This window comes from Phalacrocorax carbo, chromosome 5 (assembly GCF_963921805.1).
Source record: "Phalacrocorax carbo chromosome 5, bPhaCar2.1, whole genome shotgun sequence".
Lineage (NCBI taxonomy): Eukaryota > Metazoa > Chordata > Aves > Suliformes > Phalacrocoracidae > Phalacrocorax > Phalacrocorax carbo.
In genome coordinates this window covers 69,012,999-69,029,608 of record NC_087517.1, presented here as the reverse complement: position 1 = coordinate 69,029,608, position 16,610 = coordinate 69,012,999, and the positions used below count along the sequence as shown (strand labels likewise).

General features: G+C 36.6%; 1 protein-coding gene across 8 annotated transcripts in view; it reads left to right on the top strand.

Annotated features, from left to right (window-relative positions):
* LOC104046927 (golgin subfamily B member 1-like) overlaps positions 1-16,610 on the top strand; it is a 45,849-nt gene that overhangs the window by 23,000 nt on the left and 6,239 nt on the right. For 6 of the 8 annotated variants that reach the window (XM_064452910.1, XM_064452909.1, XM_064452908.1 and 3 more), the window contains 5 exons: positions 159-327; positions 700-804; positions 1,078-11,955; positions 12,240-12,391; positions 13,903-14,062. In XM_064452910.1, coding sequence (XP_064308980.1) covers positions 159-327; positions 700-804; positions 1,078-11,955; positions 12,240-12,391; positions 13,903-14,062 — 11,464 coding nt within the window. The remainder of the gene's footprint in view (positions 1-158; positions 328-699; positions 805-1,077; positions 11,956-12,239; positions 12,392-13,902; positions 14,063-16,610) is intronic. The other 2 variants (XM_064452914.1, XM_064452912.1) reach the window with 1 other exon arrangement.

Below are 16,610 nucleotides of genomic sequence, written 5' to 3'. Positions count from 1 at the left end.
GTTGCTTCTGTTTGCGGTAATGTTATTTTTGTACTTGAAATTTTAAATGGGAAGCAAAAATAATTCTCTTTTTGGGAACACAGTTTGGGACTAATAAGTCTAAAAAGCTTAATGCAATCTTTGTTTTTAAAATATCTAAATATGTATTTTCTTCTTAGATTAAGTGACAGAAATAGCTTCCTTGAAACTTCACTTGGAGAAAAAGAACAAAAACTGTTGAGCATAGCAGAAAAACTAGAACAAATTGAAAGTTTGAAGAAACTGCTTCAAGAAAAGGATCTTCTGAACAAAGAGCTTGGTGAAAAGTTTGGGCATACTGAGCAAAAAGTAAGTTGAAGTTATTGGTAAGTAGTACTTAATTTATTAGAACTGGCAACCATTAGCCATAACTTTATGTTTGTGCCCCAGGAGCAATATTGCTGTTTTCCCTATCTGAAGGTTTTTGCTCTGTTTTTTACAGTTTTGTTCGCTTTATGTAATTGCTTTGCTTTAAGTTGGGTGTAAGGATTCTTTTTAGCCCTGACTCAGAGCTTGACATGGAAGTATTTATATTTTATTGGGGTGATAAGTTATCCTCATATATTAATTTCAAAATATAAACTCCACTGTTATGTAAACTCAATATTGTAACTCTAATGTAACAATTCTAATGTAGTTCTATATATTCCTATCACACTGACTTCTACTTTTAATACTAAGCTGAACGAAGCCTTAAAGAAGTGCAGTGTCTACGAAGTGGAGAACGCTGAGCAGAAAGCAGTCATCAGTGATCTAACAGAAAAAGTTGCTACACTGAAGGAAAAGGTAACTCATTAAAGCAAGAGAAGAAATTTTATGTTCTTTCGACATGGCCTATTTAAATATCAGCAAAATAACAGCATTAGCTGCTATAAATTTCATACTCTAAACTTTCTGTATGCTAAAACAATCTAAAGAATAACATGGTTATCCTGTGACTATACAGTTGGGTACAGATTGATTACCTTAGAGACTCGTTCTACATGTGGAGTGTAACTTCCATTCTCCCTCTAACATATGTTCAAAGTATTCTTGTAACATTATTTTCTTGATGTTTAGACTCTGAAACAAGATGGCGTGGTAGAATCAATGCAGCTGGATCTGGACCAGACAAATGAAGAGCTTGACAAATTGAATACGAGCCATTTAGAGGAAAGATCTCAACTTATTCAAGATCTCCAGAAGCGGGAAAGAGAAATTGATAATCTTAAAGAAGCACTGGCAGAAAAAGACAGGGAGATATCTCTCCTGTCTTTGAATATGACAGAGTATTCTGAGCAGGTTATCATCCTGAAGCATCAAGTGCAATGCAAAGAGGAAGAAATACAAAGGATGGAAGAGGCTTTATCAAAGGCTGAAAGGGAAACTCATTTACTGAAAGAAGTACAGACAGCTGATGTAAGAGATGCAAGCATGAAGATATCTGTCCTTTCTGAGCAAAGTAATACAATGAGACTAGAGCTAGAAAGAGTTAGAGTTGAGAATGAAGCTAAAACCAAAGAAAATGAGGAATTAATAAGACAAAGCAGTGAGAACAGCATTACAATTAAGGATCTCCGTTCTGAAATCAAAGCCAACAGTGTTGCATACCATAACAAACTTGCGGAGTGTGAGTCACAAATTACTTTGCTGAAAGAACAAATTAATAGATCATGTGAAAAGCTGCAAGAAACTGAGGATAAACAAAGAAAAGAAACTGAACATTTGAAATCTCAGCTTGCAGAAAACAATACTCTAAAGGAAAAATGGAACAATTTGCTTAAAGAGAAAGAGAGCAAAGCACAGACACTTGAAAATGAGTTAAAATCAATTAAAGATTCCTACAACAAACTGGTTTTGGAAAATGCTAAAAAAGATGAAGAGTTGGCTGAGTTATCTAGGAAGCTTATAGAACATACTGAACATCAGGAAACGATTAAAAAAGAATTACAAGAGAAACAAGAGCTCATTATTTCATTGGAGGAGAAGCTTGGGGTTTTGGAGCAGCAAAATGAAGAGACTAAACTTAAATTAACTGGAGATCTGAAAGCCAAAGAGATATGTTGCGAAGAACTTAATAACCAATTAAATGAAATACATAAACAAATTAACAAGATGGAAATAGAGACACGGGAGAAAGCTTCAGCTAATACACAATTGCAGGCAGATCTTGAAGGGAAGGAAGAAAAATTGGCAGAGCAAATAAAAGCAAATGAATATCTGAAAAAAAATATAGATATGATGACAAAAGAGAAGGAGCAGCTAATCAGTGAAAATGAGAATTTGTCCAAACTCCTGGATGTAAAAGAATGTGAACTGTCAAAGAAAATCCAGGCTGTGGCAGAAATAGAGAATAAGTTATCTGTTAGCACTGCTGAGTATGAAAAAACTCTTTCAGTACTCAATTGTGATAAAAACACTCTGGCAAAAGAGATTGAACAACTTTCAACACTTGCCGAGCAAAAAGGAAATTCAGTTGCAGAACAGCTGCAGGAGAAAACAAAGGAATGTAATGTGCTAGCTGATCAGTTGTTTGAGAGCAAGGAACAGACACAACAGTTGCATGAACAAATGCAATCACTTCTCATTCAGCTGAAGGATACTAGAGACAAAGAAATAAAGAAAGAAGAGATGTTAAATAATAAGTTGTCTGAGTGCAGTAGCCTAATCCAAGAGCTCAGCCGTAGTAAGGAAAAGAATTTACTACTGCAGGAACAAATTCAAAGGATAACTTTGGATTTTGAAGGTGCGAACAGGTCTCTAGAAGAGAAAATCCTTCAAAACGATTCATTACATAAGGCAATGGAAGAGAGTAAGTTTTGTATTGTAGAGTTGCAGGATGAAATTAAAAATCTTAAAGATGAAAAAACAAAGTTATCTCTCTTGATAGAGGAAAGAGACCTGACTGTAAAAAGTCAGGGTTCAGAACTTGAGAAGTTTCATAGGCAAGTTTCTGAAAAAATGGAAGAAAGTTCAGCATTAAATAATCAGCTACAGCTATTAAGCAAGGAAGTGGATGTGCTTAAGCATGAGAAGGCAGACTTTTCAAGCTTATTGAGCGAGAAGTCACATGAATGTGACGTTCTTCAGTCACAGTTGGTACAGCAACAGTCTGAAACTAGTTTGGCAAGGCAACAAGCACATACAGCAGCTCTAGAAAATGAAAAATTGAAAGTAGACATTGAAACAGTTAATGTTATGGTAATGAAGAAGTCAGACGAAGTAACTACTTTAACTTCACACTTGTCCCAACAAAGTCACAATATTTTAGCTCTGAAGGACCAAATTGATGGCCTCTTGATTGAAAAAGAAAACTTAAAAATTGCCATTGAAGAAAAAGAAACTCTCCTTTCTGAAAAGGGTACTTTGATTCAGCAAATGAAAGATAGTAAAATGGCAGGAGAAGCTCAATACGTGCAAATCATTTCAGATCTGCAAAACCAAATACAAGGCCTGGGTTTTGAAACCAGCCAGCTTAGACATGCAATGCAGGAAAAAGAAAATGAATTTAAGAGGCAAGCCCAAGAATTAAAGTTATTAAAAGATAAATCTGAAGAGTCTGATGTACTTAGGGTTCAACTGTCTGAGAATATGGAGGTTATTTCTGACCTTCAATATCAGCTTAGAAATGTGACAGAAAAATCATCCCAGTTGAATGATTCGATTATACAGAAGGATAAATCTTTAAAACAAAAGTTAGATGAATACATCAGTTTAAAAGCACAGCTTTCTGAGGTACAGGAATCTTCTGTTTTGCAGCAGAAACAGTTGGAGCTTTTAGTCTCTGAAGCAGAACAGTTAAAAGTACTTGTTTCAGAAAAAGAATTGACTATCAACAATATTTCATTATCTAGTGAGAACTTAAAGATGCAACTACAAGAGAAAGAGAATGAATGTGAGGTCTTAAAGAAACAGGTGGTAGAGATGGAGGAAGCGAAGGTGAATTTAGAAAAAGAAATACAACATCAGAAGAATGTAATATTTGAGATGGACCAGTCCTTGTCAGAAAAGGAGTCATCTCTTACGGAGAATAAAAGTCTCCTCGAAACTCTAAAGGAGAAAGCAAAGAAAGATGAAGAGAAGGCAAATTTAATTGCTCAGCTCAAAAGCCAGGTACATGAACTCACACAAGAACTACAGAAATCTAAAGAACTAGTCCATGAGAGAGAAAATGCCTTTTTATCTCTGCAGGAGAAAATTGAAGCACAGTATGAACTAAGAACTGAGTTGAATGCGGCTCTTGAGAAAAAAGAAGAAGTTATTGCTGGACTGCTTAATTCTTTAAAGGAGAAAGATAGCAGTATACAGTTGGCAGATAGCAACGTTAATGTTCTTTCTAGTGAGATTGAGGTTCTCAGAGAAAAATTAGAGAAAAGTGGTACAGCCATGAAAAACCTTACTAAGGAATTTCAGGAAAAGAACGAGAAGGTTGATATTAATCAGAAGAAAATTGATTCTTTGACAAATGAACTTGACTCTCTTAGAAATGAACACCAAAAAGCACTAGACCAAATAAATACATGGGAAGAACTACTACAGCAAAAAGAATTGGCTGTGGAGTCTCTGCGTGTGAAGTGCACTGAACAGGCAGATAACATAGAAGGTTTGAAGTTAGAGTTGAACAATGTCAATTCCAAATCATCTCAAGACTGCCATGACAATGCGCTTTTAATAGGTAGTCTGCAATGCCAGGTGGAGTCTTTAGAGAAAGAAAAAAATCAATTGCAGGAAGATGCTGATAAACTGATGGCTGAAAACACACAGCTTACTACATCTCAAAGTGATTTGCAAAAGAAATTGGAAGAGCTCCGAGGAATCAATGAAAAACTAGAAACGAGTGAGAATTATTCAAGAATGCAGATAGATGCTGTCAAACTGCAGATGAAGACTGAAAAAGAGAAGTTACAGATGCAGGTTAGTCTGAAGGGTGAAGAACTTTCTAAATTAGAACTTAAAATTGAAACTCTAGAACAAAGTCTACTTGAGTCAGAAAACAAATGGGTGACAGAACTCGATAGGGCAACTTTACAAAATAATAATCTTACTGAGCAATTGAGCAGTTTAGGAAGTGAAATGAAATCAAAGGATAGCAAAATCCAGTCTTTGCAGCAAGAGCTGGATCTTATAAAAGAGGAATTAACTCAAAGTTTGTCTCCTTTACTTAGTAGTAGGCTTTTATGTAAAGAAAAGAAGGCACAGACTTCAGATTCTGAACTGCAGCTAACTGATAGTAAAATTCAGTTGGAAAAATTCTCTGCTCTGATTGCTACTATTTTGAGCAAAGAGACAGAAGGAGAACAATTGCAACTGTTGCTTTCAGAAAAACAGAAAGAAATAGACGCCATGAAAGATGAATTAGAAAACGTGCAGTCTCTTGAGAAGCAGAAGGAGTTGCTGCAGGATGATATTGAAAAGATGAAGGCCAAACACAAATCTGAAATGGAATGTCTGTCAGAAGAAATGGTCACACTCAAGGAAACATTATGTAAACAAGAGTCTCTCTTGCAAGAAAGGCAAGAGTCTTTTGCAGAAAAAAATAAGCAGGTTGAATTTCTTCAAGACAAGATAAATAAATCAGAAGAAATAGTAAGAACCAATCAAGAAAAACTGCATGGTGAAGGTAAAAAAGTAGCAAGGCTTCTTGAAGAAATGGGGAAGAAAGATCAACTCATTGAAAACTTAACTTCCCAGGTGAATCAGCAGAAGGATTTAATTTCTGGTCTAAGCCAGCAACTGAAAGAAAAGGACTGTTCCATTACCCAGATCATGGAATCATTGTCTAATGAAATGCTGAATTTCTCTGAAGAGAGAAAAACATTAAATACCAAACTGCAAGACCTTGAAGCTGTTCATAATAGTTCTGTAGGAGAGCTAAACAGAGTATTGCAGGAACTTGAGGAGTGTAAGAAAGAACTGGAACAGAGTCAAGTTACATTGAGCAGTAGAGAAGCTTTGTTTAAAGATTTAATGAATGAAAAAGAGGAGATGCAGTTTAATCTTGAGAAAATGGGCAAGGAAAAAGAGAATCTGAAAAAGAAGCTTCAAGCAGCATTGATAATAAGAAGAGATCTAATGCAAAAAGTTGGAAAACTGGAAAAGAGTGGACAGGAAGAAATAGAAAAAGAGCAAAAAAAAGCAGAGGAGCTGTTGAAGAAAGTTAATGAGTTAACAGACAAGCTGAAACTAGTTGAAGTACAAAATAAAGATTCTGAGTCTCATCTTGGAACTTTGAAGCAACAACTTTTAGAAAAAGATGCCAAAATAAGTAATTTGACTGAAATTTTGTCTTCAAAAGCTTCACATTTAGAGGAACTTCAGGACAATATTGCAGAACTAAATGATGTCATTGCTGAAAAACAAAATATATGTGAGCAGAACCTAAAATCTTTAGAGGAAAAGGACTGCATGCTTGCTCATATGCAGTCCATGCTTGATGAAAAAGCAAGTGCATATGAAGAGGAGCATTCTCAGCTGCTCTTAGCTCTTGAAAAGGTGAAGTCTGAAGTTAAGAAGGAGGAAGAATTGTTGAAAAATTCCAGTTCTGAAGAGCCTGGTTTAAGTGTTGGGGACAGGAGGAAGTGTCTGGACCCCAACAATGGCACTGATGTCATGAACCAATTAAAAAAAGAAAAAGAAGCCTTACAGAGGGAGCTTTTGATCAGGAAAGAAGATTTGAAAACATTTGAGAAAGAGAGAGAAGAACACACTAAACTTGCAGCAGATTTTGATGACCAAAAAACCTTCCTTGAGCAACTCAAACAAGAACATAAAGCTCTCTGGGGAGTTCTTCAAACAAAATGTAAAGAACTTGACTTGAATCAGTTAGAGTACCCTCTGGTAAGAGAGCTGGCTTCGCCTAAGGCAGTGCTGGGAGAAGCAGCAGCTGACCTCAGGAATTTGGAATCAGACAACCCAAGAAGCCAGGTTCAGGCTGCATCCTTAAAAGAGTCAGTCAACACAATCACTTCAGTGACAAGTAAAGACACTGAGTTAAAAGAACTACGAAGTAATTATGCAAAACTCCAGGAGGAAACAGAAATGTTAAAGAAAGAGTTGAGAAAAATAGCAGTTGAATTTGGTGATGAAAGAGAAGAAACAGTCAACTTAAACTCTTTGAGACAGCAGGAGCAATGTAAGGGCAGCTTGTTGGAGGACATAAAGCAGCTACAGAAAAAGCTGAAAGCGTATGAGGCTGAAACTATAGACATTAAGGCAGCGCTTGAACGTGTGAATAATGAGAAAGCAGCACTTATTAAAAAAAGGGAAGAGGATTACAAGATGAGCCAGGAGGAACTGCAGAGATCGAGAATTGAAGCTAAGAAGGAGGTTGCAGAAAAGAATGAGGAAATCGAAGCATTGCGTTGTTCACTTACGGATTTCAAAGATAGACTTGATCTGGAAAAGGAATTGTTAAACGAAGCTATAAAGGAGGGCCAAGAAGAAACCCACCATTACAAAACAGCATTTGAAGAAATGAAGAGTGAAAAAAAGAAACTTGTCAGTTGTTTAGAAAAATCCAATTTGGAACTAATTAACATGAAAAAGGAGGTTAAACATTTCACTGAAGAAAACAGAAAACTTCTGACAGAGCTATGTCTGCTACGGGAGAAGGCTGAGACGAGTAGACCTGTGGTGTCATGCAAAGAGCTTAAGGAAGAAAATGATACCGAAAAAGAATTGGGAGAGTTTCGTTCAGAAAGTAATTCTCTTCAAGGAAAGTTACAAGGTAAAGGCACCTGTTTTCAACTGTCAGAGACTGATTACTCTGGGAAAACTAAACTGAGAGAAGAAACAGAATGTCAAATCCAGACACAAATGGGAATGATTGAAGAGCCGCTGGCAAAAACTGCAAATGTTAATGATTCTAAATCACAAGAGCAAAGAACTATAGCAGAAGAGAAGTCCAGAGAACGCCTTCAGAGAAAATTACAGGCAGCTTTAATATCACGTAAAGAAGCCTTGAGAGAAAATAAATGTCTGAAAGACCAGATTGATAAGCTGATGTTGGAAAGAGAAGAGCTGGTGAACAAGACAGGTATGCTTGAACACTTGTTAGAGCTTGGTAGAGAAAAGCCAAGTACCGTTTTTCCATTGTCTGAAGAGGAGAGCCTTGTTTCTGAAAACGCTAGACTGATGACTGAAAACGAAAACCTTACCGCGGCATGTGAAAGTCTTAAATCCACCATGGAGACTATAGTTCAGGAAAAAGAGGCCTTTTCTTTCCAGCTAAATACCTTAAAAGATTCTCAGACAGTTGAATTAACAGGATGGAAGGCTAAACATAGTGAATTAAAGCAGGAGTATGAATCACTTCTTCAGGCATATGAGAATATCAGTAGTAAAATAGCAGATATGAGGCAAGTTATTGATCTCAGTAGAAAAGAGAAGCAAGAGGCTATTCAAAGACTCAGGGAAGGAGAGTCTGAGAAGGAGGCTCTTGAGAAGCATTTACAAAAACTCATTGATGAAAATGAGGTTATTAAGAATCAACTGAAACAACTCGGCGAGTCCAAGAAAATGGAAGTTGACGAATTACAAAGTAAAGCAGAAAGGCAAATACGTGAGCAAGAGGCGAGGGTGCAAGAACACCAGGATCGCCTTCATGAACTCACTGAACAGAACCATCAGCTAATGGAGGAAAATGAGCAGCTGAAACAAACTTCAGAAAATTTAAAGCAGGCTTTAGAGAAAATTCAGGATGAAAATGATATCCTTCATAATAACATCACTGTAACTAAAGCAGCTTTGGTAGAGCTCCAAGTTCAAATGGAAGTGTACCAAAATGATACACAATCTAAAATCAATGATGCATTATATGAGAATGAATCATTGTTGAAAGACATTGATGTGTTAAAGGAAAAACTCTCTGAAAAAGAACAAGATGTGGTTGCCCTAGAACAAGAAAGAAAACTAATTTCAGAAAAAGAGAAAGAAACTGAAAAATCTTTGGACCATAAAAATCATTGTCTAACAAAGCTGGACATGGAATGTAAAAGCCTTACCCAGGAAATTGTTAGTCTAAATGAAAAAGTTAAGATTTTAGAGGATGATAAATGTCTGTTACAGGAAGAATTAGAAAATGTGCAAGAAAGTTCTTACAAAGTAAAGAATGAGAGAGAATTTCTTGAGACAGAATTGCTTAATCATGTTAAAAAAGTTGATCATCTTACTGATAGAATGAAATTAGCACAGGTACAGAATAACTTGCTGTTACAGCAGCTGGAAGAATTAAAGGCAGAAAAATGTAACTTGATTAAAGAAAAAGAAGAGGAGCAGTTACATCTTGTAAAAATGTTTGAGGAGAAGGTGAAAAGTGCTCAGAGGGATAATAATGGAAGCAAAAGCAAAACGAAAGAATTGCAAGAACTCTTAAAGGAGAAACAGCAAGAGATCAACCATTTGCAAAAGGATTCTATAAAGTTCCAGGAGCTGATCCTGGATTTGGAAAGATCTGTGAAACTGTCACAGTCAAAAAGTGAAAAATTCGAAAAGGACTTAAGTAATACGTTAGAAAAGCTTGCGAAGTCAAATGAAGAAATACATGATCTCAAGGGAAAGCTTTCTTCACAGATGAACTTGTTGGATCAGTCAAAGAATGAAGTGGACAGGCTTACAGATGAGAATCTAAACTGGAGAAAAGAACTTAAGAAGAAAGAAGATGAACTACAAGTTCAAAAGAGAGAATTTGAGAGAGCATTGGAATTTAATCTTCAACAATTAAAACTGGCTCACAAAAGAGACTTTTTGAATCTAGAGGAAAGACACAGTGCCCTTGAGAGAGAAAAAAATAGGGCAATGAGTGAGATTCATGGTTTGCAAGAGGAAGTTGGTATTAAGGACTCTCAGAACAAGAAACTTCAAGCAGATTTGAATGCAGCTTTGGCACAATTAGCTGCTTTTACAAAGTGTATGTCCTCTCTTCAGGATGACCGGGACAGGGTAATCACTGAAATGAAAACCTGGGAAATGCAGTTCAAAGAGGCCATCCAAAATAAAGAGAAACAGATAGAAGACAGTAATAAAAAAATATTGTCCTTACAAGATGAATTGAAGGACAAAATTACTCAGATTCAAGAACTGAATATCAAATATTCTGTGGTAGAGGAAACAAAGGATGAACTGTATTTGAGGCAAAAATCTGTTGATATGCAATGCTATGAAGAGCTCTGCAGAATAAAGGAAGAAAATAAGCTCTTTTTTAACAGGCAGCAAGAATTGGAGAGTGTTCTTCAGTCCAAAGAAGCAGCTTTGCAAGCACTCCTTAAAGAAAATAATTCTCTTAATCATCTAATAGAGAATAGTAAAAGTACAGGAAGAGAGATAAAAGCTCTGGAAAGTAATTTCACAAGACAAGAACAAGAATTACAACAGCTTCTAGCTGAGAAGGAAAAAATTAATGCTGAATTACAAAAGCAGATTACCATTTCTGAGCAAATGAAGATCATGCTGAATAACAAAGACAAAGAAATTTCCTTACTCATTTCTTCAAAAGGTGATGAAATTTCTGACTATCTGATTCAGGTACAGACTCAACACAGAAAACAAATCAAAGACTATGAGCTTCAGTTAAGGTCTTTGCAGACACAGAGACAACAATCTGAAGAGTCCTGTCAGAGGATGGAAAATGAATTGAGAAATCTCCAGATGAAAGCAGACAAAGCAGGTCAAGATAAGGCTGCAATTGCCAGTGAAATAGATGCCTTTAAAAAATCAATGTCATCTCTTCAGAATGATCGGGATGATCTTTTTACTAAATACAAAGAGCTGGAGCATCTTCACCAAGATGTCTTAAATGAGCGGGACAGTCTTCTAGTTGGCAGTGCAAGTGAGAATAATGCTTTGAAGCAAGAGTTAAGGGTACTTCTCAATCAGATAGATGATCTTCATTCTCAAAATGCAATGCTGAGTGCACAGCTGATAAAGTATAGGGAAGATCTTAACCAAGTTTTATCGCTGAAAGACCATCAGCTGAAAGGCTTACTTAAGCAGAAATTGGATTGTATTAAAAGCCTTGAACAAGAAAAATACGATCTTCAGAAACAAATAAAAGAAATGCAACTTTCCAATGAACTGCAGAAGGATACTGCTCTCTCTTTGGAACATGAAAATAAAAAATTAGTGTCTAAAGTAAATGATTTAGAATCTTTAGTTGCATCATTAAACAAGGAGAAACTTGTTTCTGAATCTGGAGGGAAGTTGCTAACTAGCGATAGTGTTCAGAAAAAAGAATGTGTATCAAATAGACAGTATGGAGAAAAACTTCAGGAGAAGATTCAAGAACTCCAGAAATCAAGAGGCAGAAATACTAAGGATGCAGATGAGGAATATAGTAAGACTCTTTTGACGCTTGAACAGAGAGATGAACTGGATGCTTTTGCAGAGAAGATGATACTAGAAGTTCAGTCTGAAAACAGTGAGCTGAGGTCCCAAAATGAGGCCTTTGGGAAAGCAATGACTGCTCTGCAAAATGATAGAGATAGGATAATAGAGGACTTAAAGGTACTTCAGAGCAAATACACATCTGACCTCAAGACTGAGAAGAAGAAAGGAGATGAACTTGAAGCTGAATTGGATGGCTTTAAATTACATTTTATCCGTATGCTCAAAGAAAATTCTCTTCTGAATTGGGCTATTTTTGATGCTGCAGATAAGGTTACACTTGATCAGATTGCTGATGAAATCAAAAATCTCTGTAGGACGTTAGTCAGTCGAGAGATGGAGGTTAGCAGGCTGTCATCTGAGTGTGGGAATTATGTTCACCAGATGGAAGCGTTTTCCAAGGCTTTGGCCAGTCTTCAGGATGACCGAGACAAATTGCTGCAGGAGCTCAGCAGTCAGAAGGTAACTTCTGAAACAAAACAGGGCACAGCTTCAATTCCCATTGGTTGCAACAGCAGCAGTGAGATAAATTCTTTTAAAAGTAATTTGGATACGCCTGTGAGCCATAGGGAAAGATTGGTAAGTTGTCATTAGCTACATCACTTTGTAATTTTTTTCTTTATGCAGAGATTGCTTAGAGACATTATGGATCCTGAAGTTTAACTGTCTAAATTACGTGAGTGCTAAGAAAACATTGTGTGACTAGAGAAGGCGTGCTTACAGTTGTGGGAGTTTAGGTAGTCCTCCTGTTAAACAGGAGCAAATGAGGAAAAACATTATTCTGTAGTTAGAATCCTAGCTTGAACAAAACCTCAACCATGGGGTTTTCATTCCAGTTCACTAATCATGTTTATTAAACATAGGTTAAAGAAGGAGCCAGCCTTGCAGCAGCTGAAATATCAAAACTGAAGACTAAGGTTGATGATTTGGAGAAGGCATTGCATCAGACAAAAGCCTTCCAAGCAGAAACCGAGAGAGAGATTGCCTCATACCAGAATGAGCTTGCTGGATTAAGGTATAAATGTTAAAATTAACAAACAGTACAGGTAGCTCTTGTTTAGAGTTCTTCAGTGACTTCACAACCTGACATGAAACTGACACCAAACCACAATTATGTACTGTTTAGAAGGAAGAAGGGTAAGAAAATTTCTGTACCGTGTGAAATCAACTTCCACAGCATTGTGTTTGTTCACAGTTATCCTTTTATCTTTATGCAATAGTGTCTCTGTTCATGTAAAATTTCAGACAGTCTTAATTGAATATTTTCTGTTGGTGACTTGGATATACGGAACTACAGTTTAAGAATCTTATTTCAATGCTTGGTTTCATATTCTCTTCTTTAAAGTAATGATTGATATGGTTGAACATTTCCCCCCAAATATCTTTTATTTTTTTTTTAAGATGTCTGAGTGTTTCGTATTTGGCCCAACTACATATTGGAAATTAACCTCATTTGACGTTTGAGTAGTATTTTTGTAGATTCAAGAGTCTGCTTTACCACCATTCACATCTTGCATCATCTGTGACAAATGAATAACGTGACATCTTGGGCCTAATTCAGTGAACGCCTCACGAGGTCTCCTCCAAAGAAGGCAGTAGGCATTTTTAAGTGGCACTCAGTGGGGGCAGATCAAGTCATCTTAGGCTGCTGGTCATCTTAGACTGCTCTTCTGCAAGCGTTTAAACTTGTGCAGATGACTGAAGTGCAGAAGCATGTTATGGTCAGTTCAGTGAAGATAATTTTGTTTGAATTTGAGGCCAGTAGGCAGTATCCTAGTGCCTTACTGCATTTTATTGTCCATAGCGCAATTTCTAGATCTAAACCAGAAGCTTTTGAGGGAGGGGGTGTAGATCAAAAGGCCAGCCCCACATTTATCTTTGCGAATGTGAACAAGTTACCATGAAATATTCAAACCTCATTGTAGACTTAACCAGTGAACAGCATGAATAGTATTTTTCCCATTTTTCTTCCCCCAAACTTTAAAAACATATATTGAACGGAATTCAGAAGGATTTAAATTACTTCTACGCCCTTTGTGATGTTGCCTGTGTATGGCAGTGATTTCTGGAGATGAGACTTGTTGGTTTATTTGAGTCTTCTGGGTCTAGGGTATTCCTTTTCAAACTCTGTGCCTGCAGTAGGGTGGACTGGGTTCTCAAGCAGCACTCTGCCCAACTGCGACCTGGAGTTGCTTTGCTGCGCAACCTTATTTTTCAGGTAGCTGAAGTGCGTACTGCGTTAGCAGATGTTAGTATCTTTACAGCCAATGAACTTCTCTCCAAGCCAAAGGAGAAACATGATGTTATCACTTTCCAGGCTTTATTTTCTGATATATTTTTTTCTTTTAGCAGACGTCTTTACACTGAAGTATGTATTGAGAATGTTCATATAGTGCTCCATATATGCATATAACTGTACAAAAATAACATTATTTCAGAAATAACAGTGAGTACCCCTTTATCCTTTTCAAGCACTAGTATGTAGTGTATTTTCATTTAACATCTAGCCTAATATTTTGTGTTCAGAATGGAAAACAACCTCCTCCTCACAGAGTCCCAGGCACTGCGAAATCAATGTCAAATCACAGTTGCTGAGAAAGACCGGCAGATTGCAGAACTACAGAAGCTGCAACAAGACGTGATTGTTAAGAAACCAGTCTCCGCTGGCAGCAATTACCCAGTCAAGGTAAACAAATGAAATGTAGCAGGAGGCACGAATCTACTTCCATCAGTTTATTGTATTAAATTTGCAGCCTGCTTCCCAAATGAGAGCTATACAGCATGCGACAGTGAGGTATGGAAGGCTGATAAGTGTGTGTCACTGTGTGTCAGTGTTGCCAGGGTCAAACCAGCAAGTTACAATGATTCCAAGCAAATTAGTTGCAATTATTAAAACCACTTTTTAATGGAGTCTGATATATTGGTCAACTTCTTTTAAACAAAGAAAAATAGTGAGTTCCTCATATGTTGATAAAATAGAGAAAACTCACTGGTGTGGTGTATGTTAATGGTTAAAAAGGTGGAAAGCACCTTCATAAAGAAATGAAGTAGTTGTGAAGCAGAAGGTGAAGGTCGTGACCTGATAATGGTTACTGATTCTTAGTCAAAAAGGAGTAACCATTTGCTGTGGTTACACTGTAAGGGAATGGTATTTGCTTGTTGCCGAGTTGCTGATGTTAGTAGATTGCTTAAGTATTCTTGTAAGTTGCTAGCTAGGGTTAGTTAAATCCAGAATAGAATATGAAGAAGTTAAAAAAAAAAAAAAAAAAAAGATAATTCAAACATAGTTCAGCAGCAGACCTGGTGCTGATAAACAAAGACGTGTACTGGACAGGGAAAAAAAGAACCAGTGCAATTTACAAGTTTCTCAGTTAATTCTTTCAAATCAGGAAGAGGATGGGGAACTTTCGGGCAACTCCAGGAGGAATTCTTCTTAGTAGTAGCTGAGATGAAACATGTTATGCCCATAAGTGGGAATACGGTGCTAACGTCTTGTGCCAGTTCTACATCTATTGTGAGTCTTACTGTTCACACTATTGTAAGACCAGTCTTGTTACTTGTTCCTATAGCAGCCTTGTTCAGAAGAGAATAGGGGGCTGCACTGTTACTCATAGGGTGCCAACAATGTATTTATTGTCACCAAGTCCTTGCACGCTGATTGACAGTCACCCGCCAGACAGCCTGTACTACAGCTGTGTTCTACCTATTTCTTTCTCTCTCAGTAGGTTGGATCTGTCTCTCCGAGTTCAGTGATTATTACACTAAGTATAGAAGCACCATAAATTTTTAAGACATGAACCCTCTTTTAAAATCCAGTTTTAGAATTGGCTAGCTGATGAAATATCACTGGTGGAACAGATAGACAAACAAGATGACTTCCATATATCTTATTTTTAGAAAACCAGTCTAAATCAAATAAGTTCTTTGAATGTTGAAGAAAATGGTAGGAGAAGTGGCACAGAAAGTGTAATTCCTGAGTGTAAATAATCTGTAGTACACTTTGCCTCAGCTTCACGAAGTATTACACTGCAATACAAAAAGAAGCTTCAAAGGAGGGAGATGGAAAGTGTGATACAGAAAAACTTCTGAAGTGATTCAGAAGAGGTTGGGATTGTTTACATTAAGAAAGAAATAAATGAGAGGGAAAAACCCCAACCTAACAGTACTGTGGGATGTAAGTGAAGTGAGAATCTGCATTCTCACTTCTTGTAAACCCAGAAGAGGGGCTATTTGGTCATAAATACAGAACTAGTAAAAGGATGTGCTTTTTCGGGCAATGTGAATGTTTTTTCAGATATATTTTAGCTGAAACCTGTTTTCAGAGACACAGTTTTTAAGAGGATCAAAGAACTACTTGGTAGTTTAGATTGACAACAGTTTTCAGAATTTGTATACTTGATGTTAAGACATTTTAAAGATCTAATAAAGTTCATTCATAAGAGCCTAAATCAATCTGTAATTACTGCAGATTAGAATAGGACCTAACTGAGGGGAGAAGGGAGAGATGCGCCTAGTGGAAGTGTTCTTACCCTTCCCCTGAAGCGGTTGGAGTTGGCTTCTGTCAGGAACAAAATACTAGATTTAGAAAGGCAGCAGCTGAGGCCCAGTCTGGCAATTGCTGTCTACTTTTGTAGAGTATCATTGAAGGTTAGACAAAAGTGTTATTTTAGGAAAATATTCTTATTTGCCTTCTCTATGTCAAAGGAAATAAACCATATTCCTTTAAATTTTGCTAAAAACGACATTTTAGTTGGGTCAGTTTGTCTCTCATATGCTGTTCATTTTCTGTGATTAAAATAACGAATAAAAGCTATTGAGCAGTAGTTTCTGTTGGATTATGGAATATTTTATATGGTAGAAGTCTTTATTTCATGACATAATAGGAAAATAGATCCCATAAAGCATTAGAGATGGCACACTTCACTCCCTTATTGGAGTTTAACATCAAAATGACCTGCCAGAGATAAAGGTCAAAGCTGTGAATTAGTAATAAAGTTGGGCTGAGTTTTTATTTTCAAAATGGGCTTTCAGCTTTAAATTCATATTTACAAGATAGCCGTTCTTTTATAAGTCATAAATACCATACCTTATGACTTTACAAATAATTTTTGAAAGGTGTTTTTAACTGATCTGGCTTTTAATATTTTTTTGTGTGTGTGTGTGCTTCTCACTATTTGCAAATTAAAAATTAAGCTGGGTTGCCTTTTCATGGTAATTTTTTATTTTATTTATTT